The 16253-nt window shown below is 37.6% G+C and overlaps 1 protein-coding gene across 1 annotated transcript; it reads left to right on the top strand.

Annotated features, from left to right (window-relative positions):
- Positions 1-963: 963 nt before the first annotated feature.
- tmub1 (transmembrane and ubiquitin-like domain containing 1) lies at positions 964-16253 on the top strand. Its single transcript, XM_048163448.1, has 3 exons — positions 964-1090; positions 7671-8239; positions 15318-16253. Exons 2-3 carry the CDS (start codon positions 7716-7718, stop codon positions 15667-15669), a joined length of 876 nt encoding a protein of 291 aa, XP_048019405.1. The 5' UTR covers positions 964-1090; positions 7671-7715; the 3' UTR covers positions 15670-16253.

The following is a 16253-nucleotide window of genomic DNA, read 5'->3' as shown; positions in this document are numbered from 1 at the left end:
TTTGGGTGAACTAACCCTTTAAAATAACTTCCCCTCCCACAGCGGCATCTTTTCTCTGATGACATTTACTGGCTCGAGGGTGGGGACAACCTATCTCTCACATGAGATCGCAGCGATTGCAAACCACAACGATCCAATGAATTCCCAGCGGACAAAATCATTTTTATGTCACAAGCAAGAAAAGATGATCCGCTTCATGCCCACTTTAAACTTGTTTCAGTTAATTGCCAAGGCAACATTTCTCATTTTTTGTTAAAAAATTAAGTTGAAGTTTTTCAATATTTATTATTTTTTCTTAATTTTATTATTCACTGTTGACATGCCCATTAATGTCAAAAGTCGAATGTGCAATTCTGAAATGATTGGCTTCAAAAGGTGTTCTGCAGGGTGTTCTCTCAAACATAATGGATTCAGTCTGTTTAACAGTCTGATCAGATGGTAGTGGCAGCTCTGAGTTTGTCATTTAGTGTCTGACACATCTAAGCATCTGTGTGTGAAAGGACAGACAGTAAAGGCAACATATTCAGATTATCTAGATGCAAAATACATGCAACACATAGTAAATAAAGAGCAGTGCATGTTCATTTAAATGTAACTCAATTCTGGCACAGCACACTTAACAGGTAAAGCGTTAGAATTTTTTTTTAAAGAGACAGTTCACTCAAAAAATGTACTCATTTGTACTCATGTTCCAAATCTCTATGCCTTTCTTTCTTCTGTGGAACACACAAAAATATATATTTTAAAGAATGTTGGTTTTGAAGCCATTGAGTTCTATTGTATGGATTTATATGGATATGTATTTTTCAAAACATCTTTTATACGCCACAGGAGACAGAATTTTTGACATGAACTGTCACTTTAAATATTTCCTACTAACATAATTATATTTATCAATTTACATATACTTCAGTGTTTAAATTTGGACTTGTAGGATTTGTGTGAAACCAATAAACCTTTATTTTGAAGGGGGATTTTTTTCTTAAACCGGAAGTCGTATTTGTGGCATCGTTCTAGCCTGCCAGTGATCAGGAAGCGAGACGTTAAACGGTGTGAATCATGGACCATCATACGATGTGATATGTCAGCGGTAAGTCATTTTTTCAGAGCCTCATATAGGTTTTCTAAAAAGTTTGAACTCTGCTCGTTTCGAGGACACATTCAGTTGAGACGTAACAGCTGTGTCGAGCGCGTGTTAGCAGCTCGCGAGCTTGTTTCGTGGCTGTAGCGGTGCGCGAGCGCTCACCTGCCTCTGCGTTCACAGACGGATCTTTACTTATAAACACACACCTGATGCTCTTGACCCCAAAACTCACGGCTTTAGAAAAGACGAGAGTTGGACGTTTTTGTAAAAAAAATAGTTAACTTTAACTTTTTCTGTATGTACTGGCTACGTGGCTGTTGACATCTGTTTGTTCGTTTCCTGTACCTTTACATTGTGTTTTATGATTTAGATCAGTAAATCCACCTCCGTTCATCTGGCCAATCACACCTGTTTATTTACATCTATTTAATTGCATAATTTTTTAAAAGGCGTTACTTTTAAAGCGATAGTACACCCAGAAATGAGCCTGTCATAATTTACTCGTCGTATGGCTTTATTTCTGTTTTCGCAGGATGACAGCCCTTTCTTCACTTTCAGTGCATGTAAAAAGATGCTATGAATATGAGAAGACTTCCCCTGATATTCCGCCTAACATCTCCTATTTTTGTTCCATCGGTCAAATAAAGTCATAGAGGTTTTAAATATATTCTGAGGAAATATTTTACCCTCTTTGCTCTTGAGAAATGTACTGTAAAGTGGACTGCATGCATAATGAGAGGAGCTGTCATCAGGCAGCATGAGATATGGCCTAAACTTGCTGACAGCCACAGTTAAAGAGTGGAAATATCTGGACCACTTCACTGCTCCTGTTCAAAGGTTGCGGCTTATGCCTTGTAAAAGTTTAAAGGATTGTACACAGAGACTATGTCTGCTTACACAGTCATGCTCTGGGAAAACATCACATTTATAGACCAAACATCTAATTTATCCACACCTTTGATTATATGCATTATTTCATGTTTCAGGTTCATTTATCGAGGAACTTTAAAAGAAGGCTCCATATTTTTTCAAAAGCGGTCATTTTGTTTCTAAGTGAGGCAGTCATTTTTTCAAGTGTTAATGTGTCTATTAATAGATTGAATCATTTGGTAATAGATATTTCTGTTCTGTCCTTCCAGTTTAATAGTTTTTTAGCTAATATAGATGAGGTAAAGATAAATGCTTGTGTTTCTTTTGAAACATTAATCGGAGAAAGATCTCCTAACAGAAATACTGAAGGGGACTTAGAGAGATTAAAGGTGCAATATGTAATATTTTTGCAGTAAAATTTCCAAAAACCACTAGGCCAGTGTTATATATTTTGTTCACTTGAGTACTTACAATATCCCAAATGATTGCAACTATTTGTAAATCGTGAGAAAATTGCAATTTTAACTAAGGCTTACCCTTGGTTTCCAGTTTTATTTTGCAAAAACCATGGAAACACCAAAGACACTTTAATATTTACATCTTTTATTAGGCAAGGGAACAACTGTTTGGATATATTTATAGACAAACTAATCATTGTTATATAGCTCAACACGTTTAGTCTTATTGTTTAATTCTAATTTTCTTGATTTTTTGCGAGTACCATACTTTACCATGCCTCAGAGAAAAACACTATTTTGTAGCTAACATAGCATAATCAGATGCAGCTTTATTTTTAGAAACAGTAATACAGAATTTTCGCCATCATACAATACATTTTAAAATTAATTGCATGCCATTTATCAACACAAGCCATCCAGCATTTAATATGATATTCTAAAATCGATCTATCTTACTGCAGTGTGTAACAGTGTCTCACAGCAGCCGCCGAGCGAACGCACAGAGTAACGTTATTACATCATTTTCAACACACTCAAATGTATCTAATATGATAAACAGAGCTGCGTTACCTCATACTCATGACCAGAAAAGCGGAAGCAGTGCCGGCAACTGTGTCATAATAAAAGTCCCGCTGCTCATGAGGCGTGTGTTGTGCAATCGCTCCAGCGGCCTCGTTCAGCTCCCACAACACTCGGTCCTGCTCTGCTTCATACTACAGTAATGTTAATAATCACATCCATGAACATGATTTCTTCACGAGTCCTATCTTAACCTTTTTCCACCGTCCGTTGAGGTGGAGACCACATGTCCCAAGATTCCGCGCTCAAACTTGGCGTCATCAAGCTACGCCTTTGTTTTGAATAGGCCTCTATCAACCTCTAGCGGACAGAAAATATTACATATTGCACCTTTTAAAGTCTAGAATCGCTTCAAGTTTGTATATAACTTTTGACCAGAATTTCTTTGTGTATATATACAGTTCCAGATGGGAAGGCCATTTTCCCATAAGGAGTTTTCCCCCTCATACACTAAACCAGAAGTCTTGAAAGAAGAATTTTGAATCCGGCTTTGTCCAGTGTTCAGATTTTTTGTATGCAAATTTGGACATTTTTAGTTAGATAATGCTTATTTAAACAACCTTTCAGCAAACGTCTAATGCAAAACAGTTGTCTTGTTGTACTGTGATTAATCAATTTGGGAAGTATGGTGATATCTAATTAGTATTTGTTCCCTATTTACCTTTTGTATCTTGCTTTAATTAAAGATTATCTCAACCTTATTGCCCTGGAAACTGCACCGATCTGTGATGATCATTGGTTCAAATTTGATTTACTTTAAAAATGCTTTAAACTCATGAATTCTTGATTAGGGTTCAGTGATTTTAAAGGCTTGTCTTGAGCCTTGAGTTAAATTTTCTTCTGGTATTATTGGTAAAATAAACACTTTTTGAATATTTATGGAATAAGAATTTGTGTAAATAAACACCATTGAGATACAATTTCAGCTTAAGGCTTTTCACTTTTGGCATTTCAGATTTTTTTTTTTGTAACTTCTAGCCTATATGATTCTGCCATTAGTTACTGAATGTTGTTCATCTTGAAGGTTTCACTGTAGATCATTCATATTTCACAAATAAATCTTCATCGTAACTTAAAGGTGCAGTAAGCGATTTCAGAGAATCATTGTTGAACACTGTTGATATTTGAAATCAACCCAAACTTACACACCCCTCCCTTCATTGCTTCACCCCCAAAATGTACGAAAACTCAATGCAAGAGTGGATATCTCTTTATCATAGCAGAAGCGAAGCAAAATAAAGCGAAGATGACAAACGATTGACAAGAAAGAATAAAAAATGAACATACAGTACTCAAGTATACACAGTCAAGCAAGAGTTTGTTGTTAGTCTCCAGTAGCACATACTCAAAGCCAGTGTACTCGCGTATGGAGCAGAAACAATGCAACCTCAGCATCCTTTTCCAGGCCTTCCCGCTTAGGTTTCTCCAGCATAGGAAAGCTTTTCTAATATTAATGTGTCCTAAAGCTCTTTACTGATCATAACACTTCTTTTTCCAGTGATATCCCTTTGACCTTTTCTCTTTTGTAATGTCTCTCAGCTGTCTCTTTTTCTACAATCATTTTTTCAAATCTCCCTCTTGCCTACTCCTCTCTCTCTCTTCCCCCACCATGAGTGGACACGCCCCCTACTGCTGCTGATTGGCTGCAAGTTGTGTTTGTTGCTCGGTCCGATCCACTTTCAACAGTGTTTTTCAGAAATCGCTTACTGCACCTTTAGGCAGACAATATGAGAATGAGGGGCTAAATCTTAGTAAATGCAAAATATTATGGAGTCAAATCTAAAGCTGTTAAATGCTGGAAGGCCACGACTAAAGGCCCGTTCACACCAAGAATGATAACGATAAAGATATAGTTCTAAAAATCATTCTGAATATAAAAGAATAGCATTGTCCTCACCACAACTATAACGATAAGGATATAGAGAAACGATATCATTGGGATCACTTTCAGAACGATTTTTTTTTTTGAACGATTGACAGCCGATCAGAATTCTTTCTAATTTAAGGGCTCACGCATTTAAAATGGCAGACGACATTGCAGAGAAGTTAATCGCAAAGGTGCAGAAAAAGCCACCACTTTTTGAGAAGTCAGCCCCCCCTTTTCAAGGATACTTCAAAGTACACATAAAATCAAAATTGACCCTATTTACTTTTTTAGTGCATATTAAGGGCCCTATGAAATCCGTTTTATTTTTTCCCAAATTCTGTTTTAATTTTTCTGGATTCCGTTTTTTCTGTTTTATTTATTTTTTTGACTCCATTTTAATGGTTAAATTAAATTTTAGTAAACAAAAGCATGTCTAATTAATTGAAATAATGAATCTTGTCCAATTTACCAACTATTTAATAAAAGTTTAACAAAAAAAAAAAAAATTTTTTTAGGGCCCTATGATAAATGTCTTATTCTTTCCCCTCAAATTTTATTTTTACCAAATTCTGTTTACTGGATTCCATTTTAATGGTTTAATTCCATTTTAATAATCAAAAAGCATGTCTAATTAATTGAATTCTTAAAAACAACAATATTCATTAATTAAAAAATACATTTTTATGATTTTTTTTTTTTTTTTTCATAAGTTCTGTTGTATTTAAATTTTTCTGGCAATCAAATGAACGCATACCATGTAATTTATCTTTTAATCATGAAATTAAACTTTTTTGTCAAACAATGTGCTACACAACAGAGCTTTACTGTTAAAATTAAAACATGGAAGAAACACTGAGATTATTGTTTAAAAATATATTTTAATAACTTATTGTTAAATTAATTGATCTAAATTCTACTGTACAACAGTAATATGTTTCTGTCAAGTTAAATCGAACTTTTATTTTGATGTTTTGCCTAGAGCTTTGAGTTTCTCTGTGTTTATGACGGTAGTTTTCTCAAACGAAGCGGTTAAATGCTGATGAAGTGACTTTCAGAGCAGCTCTGGAGATGAATTCGTGCGGTCATATAGTGAGGCGACAGAGGACGAAAACACTGTGAGCGTCGCACGTGCTTTTTCAGTGTGTGAAACTGCGCTTCCGCATCATTCATTTCAGAGGCACACAGGCATGCAGGATTCATGTTTAAATAGTCTTTTTGCGGTTTAATATTCACAGACACTAGTCTATATCGCGATTTAATTTAAGTGTACTGACCTGCTTTTAATTCATTCATCAAAAATTTGACAAATTCCGTGACATTCCGCGTTATATAGTAAATTCCGTTTTTTTGAATGGATTCCGCGATTCTGTCCGTGATTCCGTGATCGCGGAAATTATAGGGCCCTACACATGACTAGTCTTGTGGTGAACAATTAATCCGTGCAAGTTAAAACACAGAAAAAAAATTTTGTCATGGAAACCTTTAATCAAAATCTGAAATTTACGATAACGCCTTAATCGTAATCTCTGATGACGTCAGTTTGATGGCTTGGGTTGAAAACGCATAAACAACTCCCCTGCAACCGTTAGTCTACTATGAGCGAGAGATGGAAAGGAGGAGCGCTGAAGTAAAACTCTATAAAGAAAATGGATAGGCCTATATGGAAAACAATCAGTCATACCCTTGGAATAATTGGTGAGAAGTATTAACAATGAGATCATTATGCCAGGCTAGCAAACAGTGTAACATAAAAATTACCTCAGGTATCCAGCGCTAGTTTCGACAACATTGTCTTGCTTCCTTTGACGTTGCAGTGAAAAATATTAGGCATTGTTTTTATTCCACTATATTAACTTCGTCAGCTAAATTCACTGTTAGTTTAGATTGATTACACTAGCTATTCACTCGAAACATAGCATGCTGAGGACATCTGCTGGTTAAAGCCATGTAAATGCAACAAGAACAGCAAAAACATGTACACACTTTGAAACCGCAGCGCATGAGCTTAGAATAAACAGACCATTATCGTTTGTTGGTGTGGATGCAAATATAGTTATCGTTATAGTTCACTTCATAGTTATCATTCTTGGTGTGAATGGGCCTTAATTCTTCAAATAAGGGTCCGGTTTGACTTGTATAGACCACATGTGGAACGTTCTTTAAATTGGTTAATTTAAACAGGAAGTTTGTGTTTATGATTTTAGATTCCCCCCCCCCTACAAAGACTGGTTTCATTAAGAATGGCAGAGTTTGTAGAAACTGAAAAGAATAATGATCCCAAGACAACAGGAAGGTTCAAATGTCTTCATCACATCTTATTAAAATGATCAAGGTTCCCACAATCATGAAAAACCTGCAAATATCTGGGAATTTTAAAAAGGTGTTTTCATGGAATAGTCAGAAAACAGTTATATATTAAAATAATGTTTTCACCATAAATATAGCCAGATAAACTAGCATAGCGTTAAACAAATCTTTCAAAGTCATTTACATTTTTTTTAGTGAACATCAATTGTTCTAGTTTTGCTTCAAAAAGTACTTGTCCCATAATAAGTATAATTGTAAATCTATTAATTCACAAGATTGATATTAGTCATATAAATGGAAATATGCTTGTGCAATCTCTGTGATTCAAAATATTGATACTGGATTTAAAAAAAAAAAAAAAAGCCTAATCCAGCAATGACTGGAAAGGTCAGGATATTTAGTGAAAACTGTGGGAACCCTGAATGATGCATAATGCAGATCTTTTATTTGACAGAAATAATGAACTTGCACGAATGTGATTAGTAATTGTGAACATGTGCTGTAGGTGCCTAGTCTGAAGTTGCCTTAGTCCAGGACTCAGCAGACCAGGATGGCTCTAATAGAGGGTGTGGGTGATGAGGTCACCCTGCTCTTTGGAGTGGTGTTCCTGGTGCTTGTCCTGGTTCTGGCCTGGGCCTCCACTCACACTGTTGAAACCCCTGAACACCTCCTCTCACCCAGCCCAGGGACCTCCCCCTCCACAGAGACTGACAGCCAGGAGCCGCTCCCCTCGGGTAACACGGACTCGTCGCCCAGCGGTGTCAGGGAGAATGACAAGAGTGAGCCTGGAACAGAAGCGGGAGCGGTGGGACAGTCCTCGGATGGTAGTAGGGCTGGAGGAGGTGAGGGAGGCCTCCTGGAGGAAGCAGGGATTGGGAGTGATGGGTTGAGACATCGAGAATCAGCGGGTCCCTCGACTCAACCTCCAGCCAGCGCCCCAAGTGCCACACAGCCTTCGGCCGAAGATGCACCAAATGACACCCAAAGAAACATGGTGCTCAGGCTGAAGTTCTTGAATGATACAGAGAGGACAGCGCAAGTGAATCCTCAAGACACGATTGGTTACATTAAACGGTAAGCAACTGAATACTCAACCTAAAATAATTTTGGTATCAAATGTTTAAGATAAGATGCTCAAGGCAGCATATAGATTACAGCAGATTGAAACATGGTAAGAATTGTTTTATTTTTTTTAATAATTGGCATATTTAGGTCAAAATGGTTTAAAAACAATTCAAAATGGGCAATTTCAAATTTAAGAATTGCTAATTAGTTGTAGCAACACCCCACCGAATTAAAATATTTTTTTTTTATATTTAAAAAGATTAGATAAAATGTGTGTGTGTGTGTGTGTGTGTGTGTGTGTATATATATATATATATATATATATATATATATATATATATATATATATATAAAATGGGCATAATTGGGGAAAAAAGTTTCTAGTCAGCAAATTTCTCAGTTCATTTTAACTCTATGTCCTTAAAGGGAATATCCACCCAAAAATCGTCATCTCTCTCTCTCTCTCTCTCTCTCTCTCTTTCTCTCGTGTTTTTCAAAATCTGTATGCATTTCTTTCTTCTGCTGACTGCTGAACACAAAAGAAGACACTTGGAAGAATGTTGATAACCGAACAGTTTCAGTACCCATTAACTTCCATTGTGTTTTTTGCCCAATGGAACTCAATGAAACTGTTTAGCTACTAACATTCTTCAAAATATCTTTTGTCTTCCACAGAAAAAAGAAAGGCATATAAATTTGGAACAACATGAGGGTGAGTAGGTGATGACAGAGTTTTAAATTTGGGGTGGATCATCTCTTTAAAGGTCCCGTTCTTCGTGATCCCATGTTTCAGACTTTAGTTAGTGTGTAATGTTGTTGTTAGAGTATAAATAAAATCTGTAAAATTTTAAAGCTCAAAGTTCAATGCCAAGCGAGATATTTTATTTAACAGAAGTCGCCTACATCGAACGGCCAGTTTGGACTACATCCCTCTACTTCCTTCTTTAATGACGTCACTAAAACAGTTTTTTGACTAACCTCCGCCCACAGGAATACACAAGAGTTGCGTTTGTAGAGTGTGTTTGTCGCCATGTCGTCGAAACGCTGTTATTTTCATCCCGCAGTCCAATCACCGGGTCTGATTCCGGCTCAAATTGATAGGGTAAAATTAAAGACATGTTTACAATAACACTGAGCGCGTGCATCTCCACGTTATGGTAAGAGGCGTGACCTTTCCGGACAAGGAGCGCTAAGCTGCTGTCGAATCACAACACAGGAACAGCTGGCACAATCAGAACTCGTTACGTATTTCTGAAGGAGGGACTTCATAGAACAAGGAAGTCATCAGCCCGTTTTTATGACAGTGGAAACAGCGGTATACAGATAAGTAAATTATGTGAAAAATACTGTGTTTTTTTTACACGTGAAACATGAACACATGTTATATTGCACACTATAAACACAATCAAAGCTTCAAAAAACCACGAAAAACGGGACCTTTAAATTCAAATTGCAGTTCTGTGTCCTGCTTGGTACCTCAATTCAAATTCAAATCTGTTGGATTTTAACAGGTGGTCTTAATTGGTGTGCAACCCTGCTTCTGTTTGTCTTCTGTTTTCACACATACAACAAGATTGTAGATGTATAATAACCTTAAAGGTAGGGTAGGCAATTGCGGAGAGGCTAGCAATAGCAAGTTAGCTTTGAAAGCATGAGATCCCACCCTCCCTTCAGAGCGGTCTCAAGCCACGCCTCCTTCAAAATACACACAGCAGAGTGTGCAAAGCACCACAAGACGAGATGACATTAAATTACCTCATGTTTAAAACTACATAACAATGCAATAATAATGAACATAAACTCTAGTTGTACCACCTGATTGCTGCAGATTAATTTTGGCGTTGATAGTGTTGACCAGGTATAGACTGTAAAAAAAGATGGACGATGCACCTTCACTCTCTGAAGCTGTCAGTGTGCCAATATGGCACTGCCATCTTGAGTCTCGAGTCTGCGCATAGTGAACTTGGAGCCTAAGTGTGCGCAGTAGTGAGCGCGAAGTGGAGCCACGATATCAAGGTCATTATATCGGTGTGAAATAAACAGTTCTGGAAATGTAGACATTAAAGTTAAAGATCCAATCTCCTCCCAAAGATCCAGAAAAAAGTCACTCGGTGCTTCAGTGACTACTTCGCTCAGAGAAGCTGTCAATCTCGGCTGTCAATCATGACGTCAAAACCCACATTTTTATAGCATCAAATAACTAACTAAAAACAAACTTATTTAAAGAAGGAACACTTTAACTAACATCAGCGTGATAAAAACTGCCTAAAATGACAAACTAAGGCTGCACAATTATTAATCGCGATTAATCGTGTGCAAAATAAAAGTCTGTGTTTACGTAATATGTGTGTTATGTGTATAATTATGTATATATAAATACACACACATACGTGTATATCTTTAAGAAATATATGCATGTATAAATAAATATATATATTTATATACAATTTATATTATATATAAATATAAATTTTTTCTTAAATATATACATGTATGTGTGTGTATATTATATATACATAATTATTATACACATAACACACATATATTACGTAAACACAGACTTTCATTTTGCACACAATTAATTGCGATTAATAATTGTGCAGCCCTAACAGAAACCATCTTTGAAAAAAAAAATATTTGACGTGTAATTTGATTGTTTAGTTGGTCTCACATCCCATTACATTACTTGGAGAGGGTGGGGTTTTACTGCATCCAGCCACCTGGGGGCGATCGAGACACATTAGCTGCCATCTCGAAATTAAGGTTACGACATGGCGTGAACACAGCATAAGCTCGTTGTTCTGGTTCAGGAGGAACTATAAAACTATAAAAAAACTATAAGGAACTATAAAAAAAAAAACCTATTGTTTTTGGCTCTCAGTGACTGTCTTGCTACAACTCTGCATAGCCTTACGGGACGCACTGATGACGTGTGCGCGGAGGTATGGAAATACTTATGTTGACAGGCAGGTAGGACATTGTATGGACCAAAAAATGTTTGTCCAATCATTGCATTCGGTCCGAATGCAATGATTGGACGAACACTTTTTGGTCCTGAGACTTCCACAGAAGTTACATGTACATGTTTTAATATTTAGATCACTTCTATTATTGATTTTTATCAAGATGTGACGAGAGTTTCAACCAGTATAACAAAACGTGTTTGTAAAACAAATTGCCTACATTTAAGAAAGCATTTTTGATGCATATTTGATTTTTCTGCATATAGGTTGTATCCTTGGCTACCTGCTAATTGTCACCAGGCAACATATATATTTTTGTCAGTCAATAAGAAAGTTAATGCCAAGAAAATGTCTGCAACAACAGCCCACACACAGTTACCGGCCAGAGACCTTTTGTTCCAACACCACTTCTCTTTCCTATGCAGTGTGTAGCACCATGCTTTCAGTCAGAAGAGTGAACCAAAAAAGAGACCTCCTTGAGCCTCATGAGACACAATTATCCATTCTTACAAGCGGTAACCATTCTATTAAAATCAGGCAGAAGGGTTCTTCTGTGTCTACTGGAAACATGAGGCATTGAGTGTGTGGGAGTTCACATCATGTTTGCAGTAGGTGAATGCACCCTTTCGAGAGGTCAGATTGGAGAGTTTCAGTTTTGGAAAGTTATTCATTGGGAAGACATTTTGAATAGAATTTAAACATTGCTGAGCAGCTTTACAAAATAACTGCATTTTCTGCAAATGATAGTATTTAAAACGGTATTTAATTCAGTTTTTTTTTTTTTAATGCTTCAGTTATTCCAAACTACCTAAGAATGTTCTATTAAAATAGTTGAAATGCATCAGCACAGCATTTTTAGATGACAATTTAATTTGCGCCTGCATTTTTGCACGGTGTGGACTTGAAAGGTTTTTTTGAACTACTTTTTTGTTGTTGTTGTTGTTGTTTTTTTAGGATTTCTGAAGGCTGTGAGGCCTTTTGTTATTATGATTCTTTGCCTTTTGTTTGTCTGGAGCTACACAATTTGACCCAAAAAATAATATTGTGACTATTTTGACATTGTGATTTGAACTTTGATATGGTAAACTTTTAACATCTCATCTCATTCTGCTTGGATATCAGAGCTAAAATAAAATCAGAATGAAAGAGCAGCTCTTATATTCTCAACCTTATATTCTCTCGAAATATGAACTGCTTTTAGAACCCCTGTTATTTAAAGGGGGGGTGTATCACAGTTTCTGCCAATCTCATGTTAATCTTGAGTACATATAGAGTAATAATGCATCCTTCATATATCCGTAAAGTCTTAAGTTTTGTCATATTTATAAAAGATAGATACGCTAAACAGAGTCTTTCCGAAAAAAAGGCGAGATCCTGGAGGCGTGTCTGCCGTCAGTGCCGTGGGCGGAGCTAAAGAGTCACGAGCGCGTGCAGCTTCTGCCTAGAGATCGCATGCTAGCTGCGACATCATTATAAATAAAAAGGGAACAAAAAAACGTTTGTGTTGTTCACATGTACTTGCGTGCAGATTGCCAACAAAACACAGACATCTGATCTGATGCAGCTTTACTCACCACCCGCGATCTGCAAATCCAGCGCCGAACTGAGACTTGTTTACAAAGTATTCATCACTGAATTCCCGGGAGGGAACAAACAAACATACGTGCACAACTCCTTTGCTGCCTCAGAAAAACAAACTTCATCCTCTGTTCCCTTAACGCTGGGTTCTTTGGGAAGCTGAAAAAGGTCATCTTTCCCTCACAACCAAAAACACACTCCTTTGGTGACAGGTGAAATGCGTCTCATTTCGGAGGTTGTGTCCTCCGGAGGTCGCAAGAATGTCATATTTAAGAAAACTAACTGTAATAAAATTGACTATTCATTTTGAGGTGTAAAATACTGCAATTTCTTTCTTATGTTGCAATCGAATGGTTATTTTTCTTAAATGAGACTGCCTTGATGATGTATGCAGCCTTCAAAGGGTGCAGCCCCTGAATTGGGACACAGCCATTGTTGGAAAAATATCTCGGCTTCCGTATCCCAAATGAAACGCGTTGATGGGCGTGCTCTTGCTCTTGCTCTGGGTGATGTGTGTGCGCACGCTTATCAGGGAGAAGTGCCTATACAAGGAATTCCGCTCTCTTTTGACGTCATACAGACACACTCGAAAAAAATTGTACTCCGAATCCTGTACCAAAACTGGGAGTAGTGGATTTGGCACAGAAATACTCCGTCATACGTCCAACTTGTGTTTTGAAACTTTGGCTATGTTTAGCATGAGGATGCAACTCTTTAACAGTGTAAATAAGTCAGAATGCATGAAATAGCATTACACCCCCTTAAAGGGGGTATATCATATGTAAGAATTTTTCATGTATTAATCACTTTTATTGCCAATGTGCAAACAGTTTGGAAAGAAACTTAAACAAGACCTTCTCTGACTTCCTAGGTTGTCTATGAAAGGCTGTAAACGCAAGTAGGGCTGGGCGATATATCGCATGCAATTGTCACGCGCATTTCGTCAGTAAAGCCGGTTCCCTGATTACCGCTAAATCGCCATCACCTGCTTTCAAATGGAGCGGCATTTACTAGACAGAGCCGTAGATCACTGACAAGCGGCGCAATATCGCGTTCATTATCGAAGGCGATTCATCTGCGATATGAACGCGATATTGCGCGTGACAATTGCATGCGATATATCGCCCAGCCCTACTTGGGACATTTCTGCCGGGAAAATCAAAAGGATATGATGTTTATGCGTGCTCCCGAGAGCCTCTCTTCCGTTATGTGACACATGAAACTAATGCACTTGTACGCTATGTGTGCACGAGTGCGAGCATGAGCATTAAAGGATTAGTTCACTTCAGAATTAAAATTTCCTGATAATTTACTCACCACCATGTCATCCAAGATGTTTGTCTTTCTTTCTTCAGTTGAAAAGAAATTATGGTTTTTGAGAAAAACATTCCAGAATTTTTCTCCATATAGTGGACTTCAACGGCTACCAACGGGTTGAAGGTCCAAATTGCAGTTTCAGTGCAGCTTTAAAGGGCTCTACACGATCCCAGATGAGGAATAAGGGTCTTATCTAGTGAAACGATCGGCCATTTCCTAAAAAAATAAAAATGTATATACTTTTTAACCACGAATGCTCATCTTGCACTAACTCTGCGATGCGCCACGCATTACATAATCACATTGGAAAGGTCGTAGGCGGAAGTACCGAGCAAGGTTTTACAAAGCGAACGTGCAAAGATGAAGTCAAACGGGCTTTACAAAAAAAAGGTAAAACAATGTTGGACGATTTTGAAGTTGGAGGAGAAAATGAGATGGAGTTTGGAGATGGAGATGGAGCATGGTGCATCACAGAGCAGTGCAAGATGAACGTTTGTGGATAAAAAGTATATACATTTTTATTTTTTTAAGAAAATGACCAATCGTTTCGCTAGATAAGACCCTTATCCCGCGTCTGGGATTGTGTAGAGCACTTTGAAGCTGCACTGAAACTGCAATTTGGACCTTCAACCCGTTGGTGGCCGTTGAAGTCGACTGTATAGAGAAAAATCCTGGAATTTCTTTTTAACTGAAGAAAGACAGACATAAATATCTTGGCATGGGTAAATTAGTAATGAGTAAAATTATCAGGAATGAGTCAATTAATGAGTAAATTATCAGGAAATTGTAATTCTGAAGTGAACTAATCCTTTAAGTTGCTGCCTGCAGTTCCCTTAACGGCCACTGGTGTCACTAATAACAAGGGTTTCTGAATTGTACATATAGTATTATCCCAGTTCTACATGCTTTCACAATGTACCTGTACTTGAAAGTCATTTTGTTAACCTTTTTTTAATAGGGTCCACTTTTCATATGGTATAATTATATTGATTATATCTTATGTGTAGTTTATTTTTCTGACCATTTTTTTCGCCTTATTGCGAGGCGGTCTGCTTAAACCCTCAAGTCTTTGGTCAGAAAACTGAAGGAAGACCTTCAGTTTCTGTGTGTAGTTATTCAATAATTATTCATATGCTTAAACAAGTCAAGCAGCATTTTTGTGATCAGACCAGTATGTGTAGGTGTTCGTTTTTATGTATATAAACTTGTTTGTTTGATTGCATTTTCAGGACTTACTTTGCTGGACAGGAGCACCAGGTACGTCTGATTTACCAGGGCCAGCTCCTTCAGGACGATGCCCAGACGCTGGCCTCTCTCAACCTGGCTGACAACAGTGTTCTGCACTGCCACATCTCGCAGCATGCCACACGGGCCATGCCTGCCGGGGCACGGGCTGCTGACCAGGTGCACGTGGCGCTCAACGTAGGGAGCCTCATGGTGCCTCTGTTCGTGCTCATGCTGTCTGTGCTCTGGTACTTCCAGATCCAGTATCGGCAGTTCTTCACTGCACCTGCCACCGCCTCACTCGTGGGCATCACCATCTTCTTTAGTTTTGTTGCGTTCGGGGTATACCGCCGTTGATGGCTGTTACTATCCAATTATATTCAGCATATACGTGTTTGCACACACACAGATACTTATTCTTCGCACTTTCTCACTTACCAGTGCCAGTGGCAATGTCTTCTGGGATTTCTGGACTTTTGAGGTTTGCTGAAGGCTGTGATATCAGAGAAACATCTCTGAGGTCGTCTTTTTTGTTATTGTGGTTTTCATTTGTTTTTGTTGTTGTTTTTGTTCATCACTTTTGCCATTTTTCATCTGCTCTAAATTTATGCTTGTCACAGATAGGAATATGCTATATATTTGATTTTTTTAAAAAGAAAACTAGAGATGTTTATTGTGCCTGTCCTCTTTTTCTTTTTTTTTCTTTTTTTTCTTTTCGTATGCATGCTGCCAGTGTGAAACTGGGGCTTGCTTGTAAGAGGGTGTATGAAATGATGGTGTTCGAGTTTCAAGTGGAGGCGCGTCTGGCTGTCTACCGGACTCAAAATGTAGTAAAGCAGGTCAGGTAGAGCTGCTCTTATATGTTGGGACAATTAAAATAATTTGTGTACAATAAGGCTTTTGAAATGGAGATATAATCTATTAAATCATTCTTTTATTTA

This window comes from Megalobrama amblycephala, linkage group LG17, assembly GCF_018812025.1.
Source record: "Megalobrama amblycephala isolate DHTTF-2021 linkage group LG17, ASM1881202v1, whole genome shotgun sequence".
Taxonomy (NCBI): Eukaryota; Metazoa; Chordata; class Actinopteri; order Cypriniformes; family Xenocyprididae; genus Megalobrama; species Megalobrama amblycephala.
Note: the sequence above shows the minus strand (reverse complement) of the source record. Positions and strands in the feature narration are given on the sequence as shown.

Excerpts from the sequence above, each read along its gene's own strand:
- tmub1 (XM_048163448.1), top strand. The coding sequence starts at position 7,716 with ATGGCTCTAATAGAGGGTGTGGGTGATGAGGTCACCCTGCTCTTTGGA. Across the intron at positions 8,240-15,317 it reads ACGATTGGTTACATTAAACG|GACTTACTTTGCTGGACAGG; the intron begins GTAAGCAACTGA and ends TTGCATTTTCAG.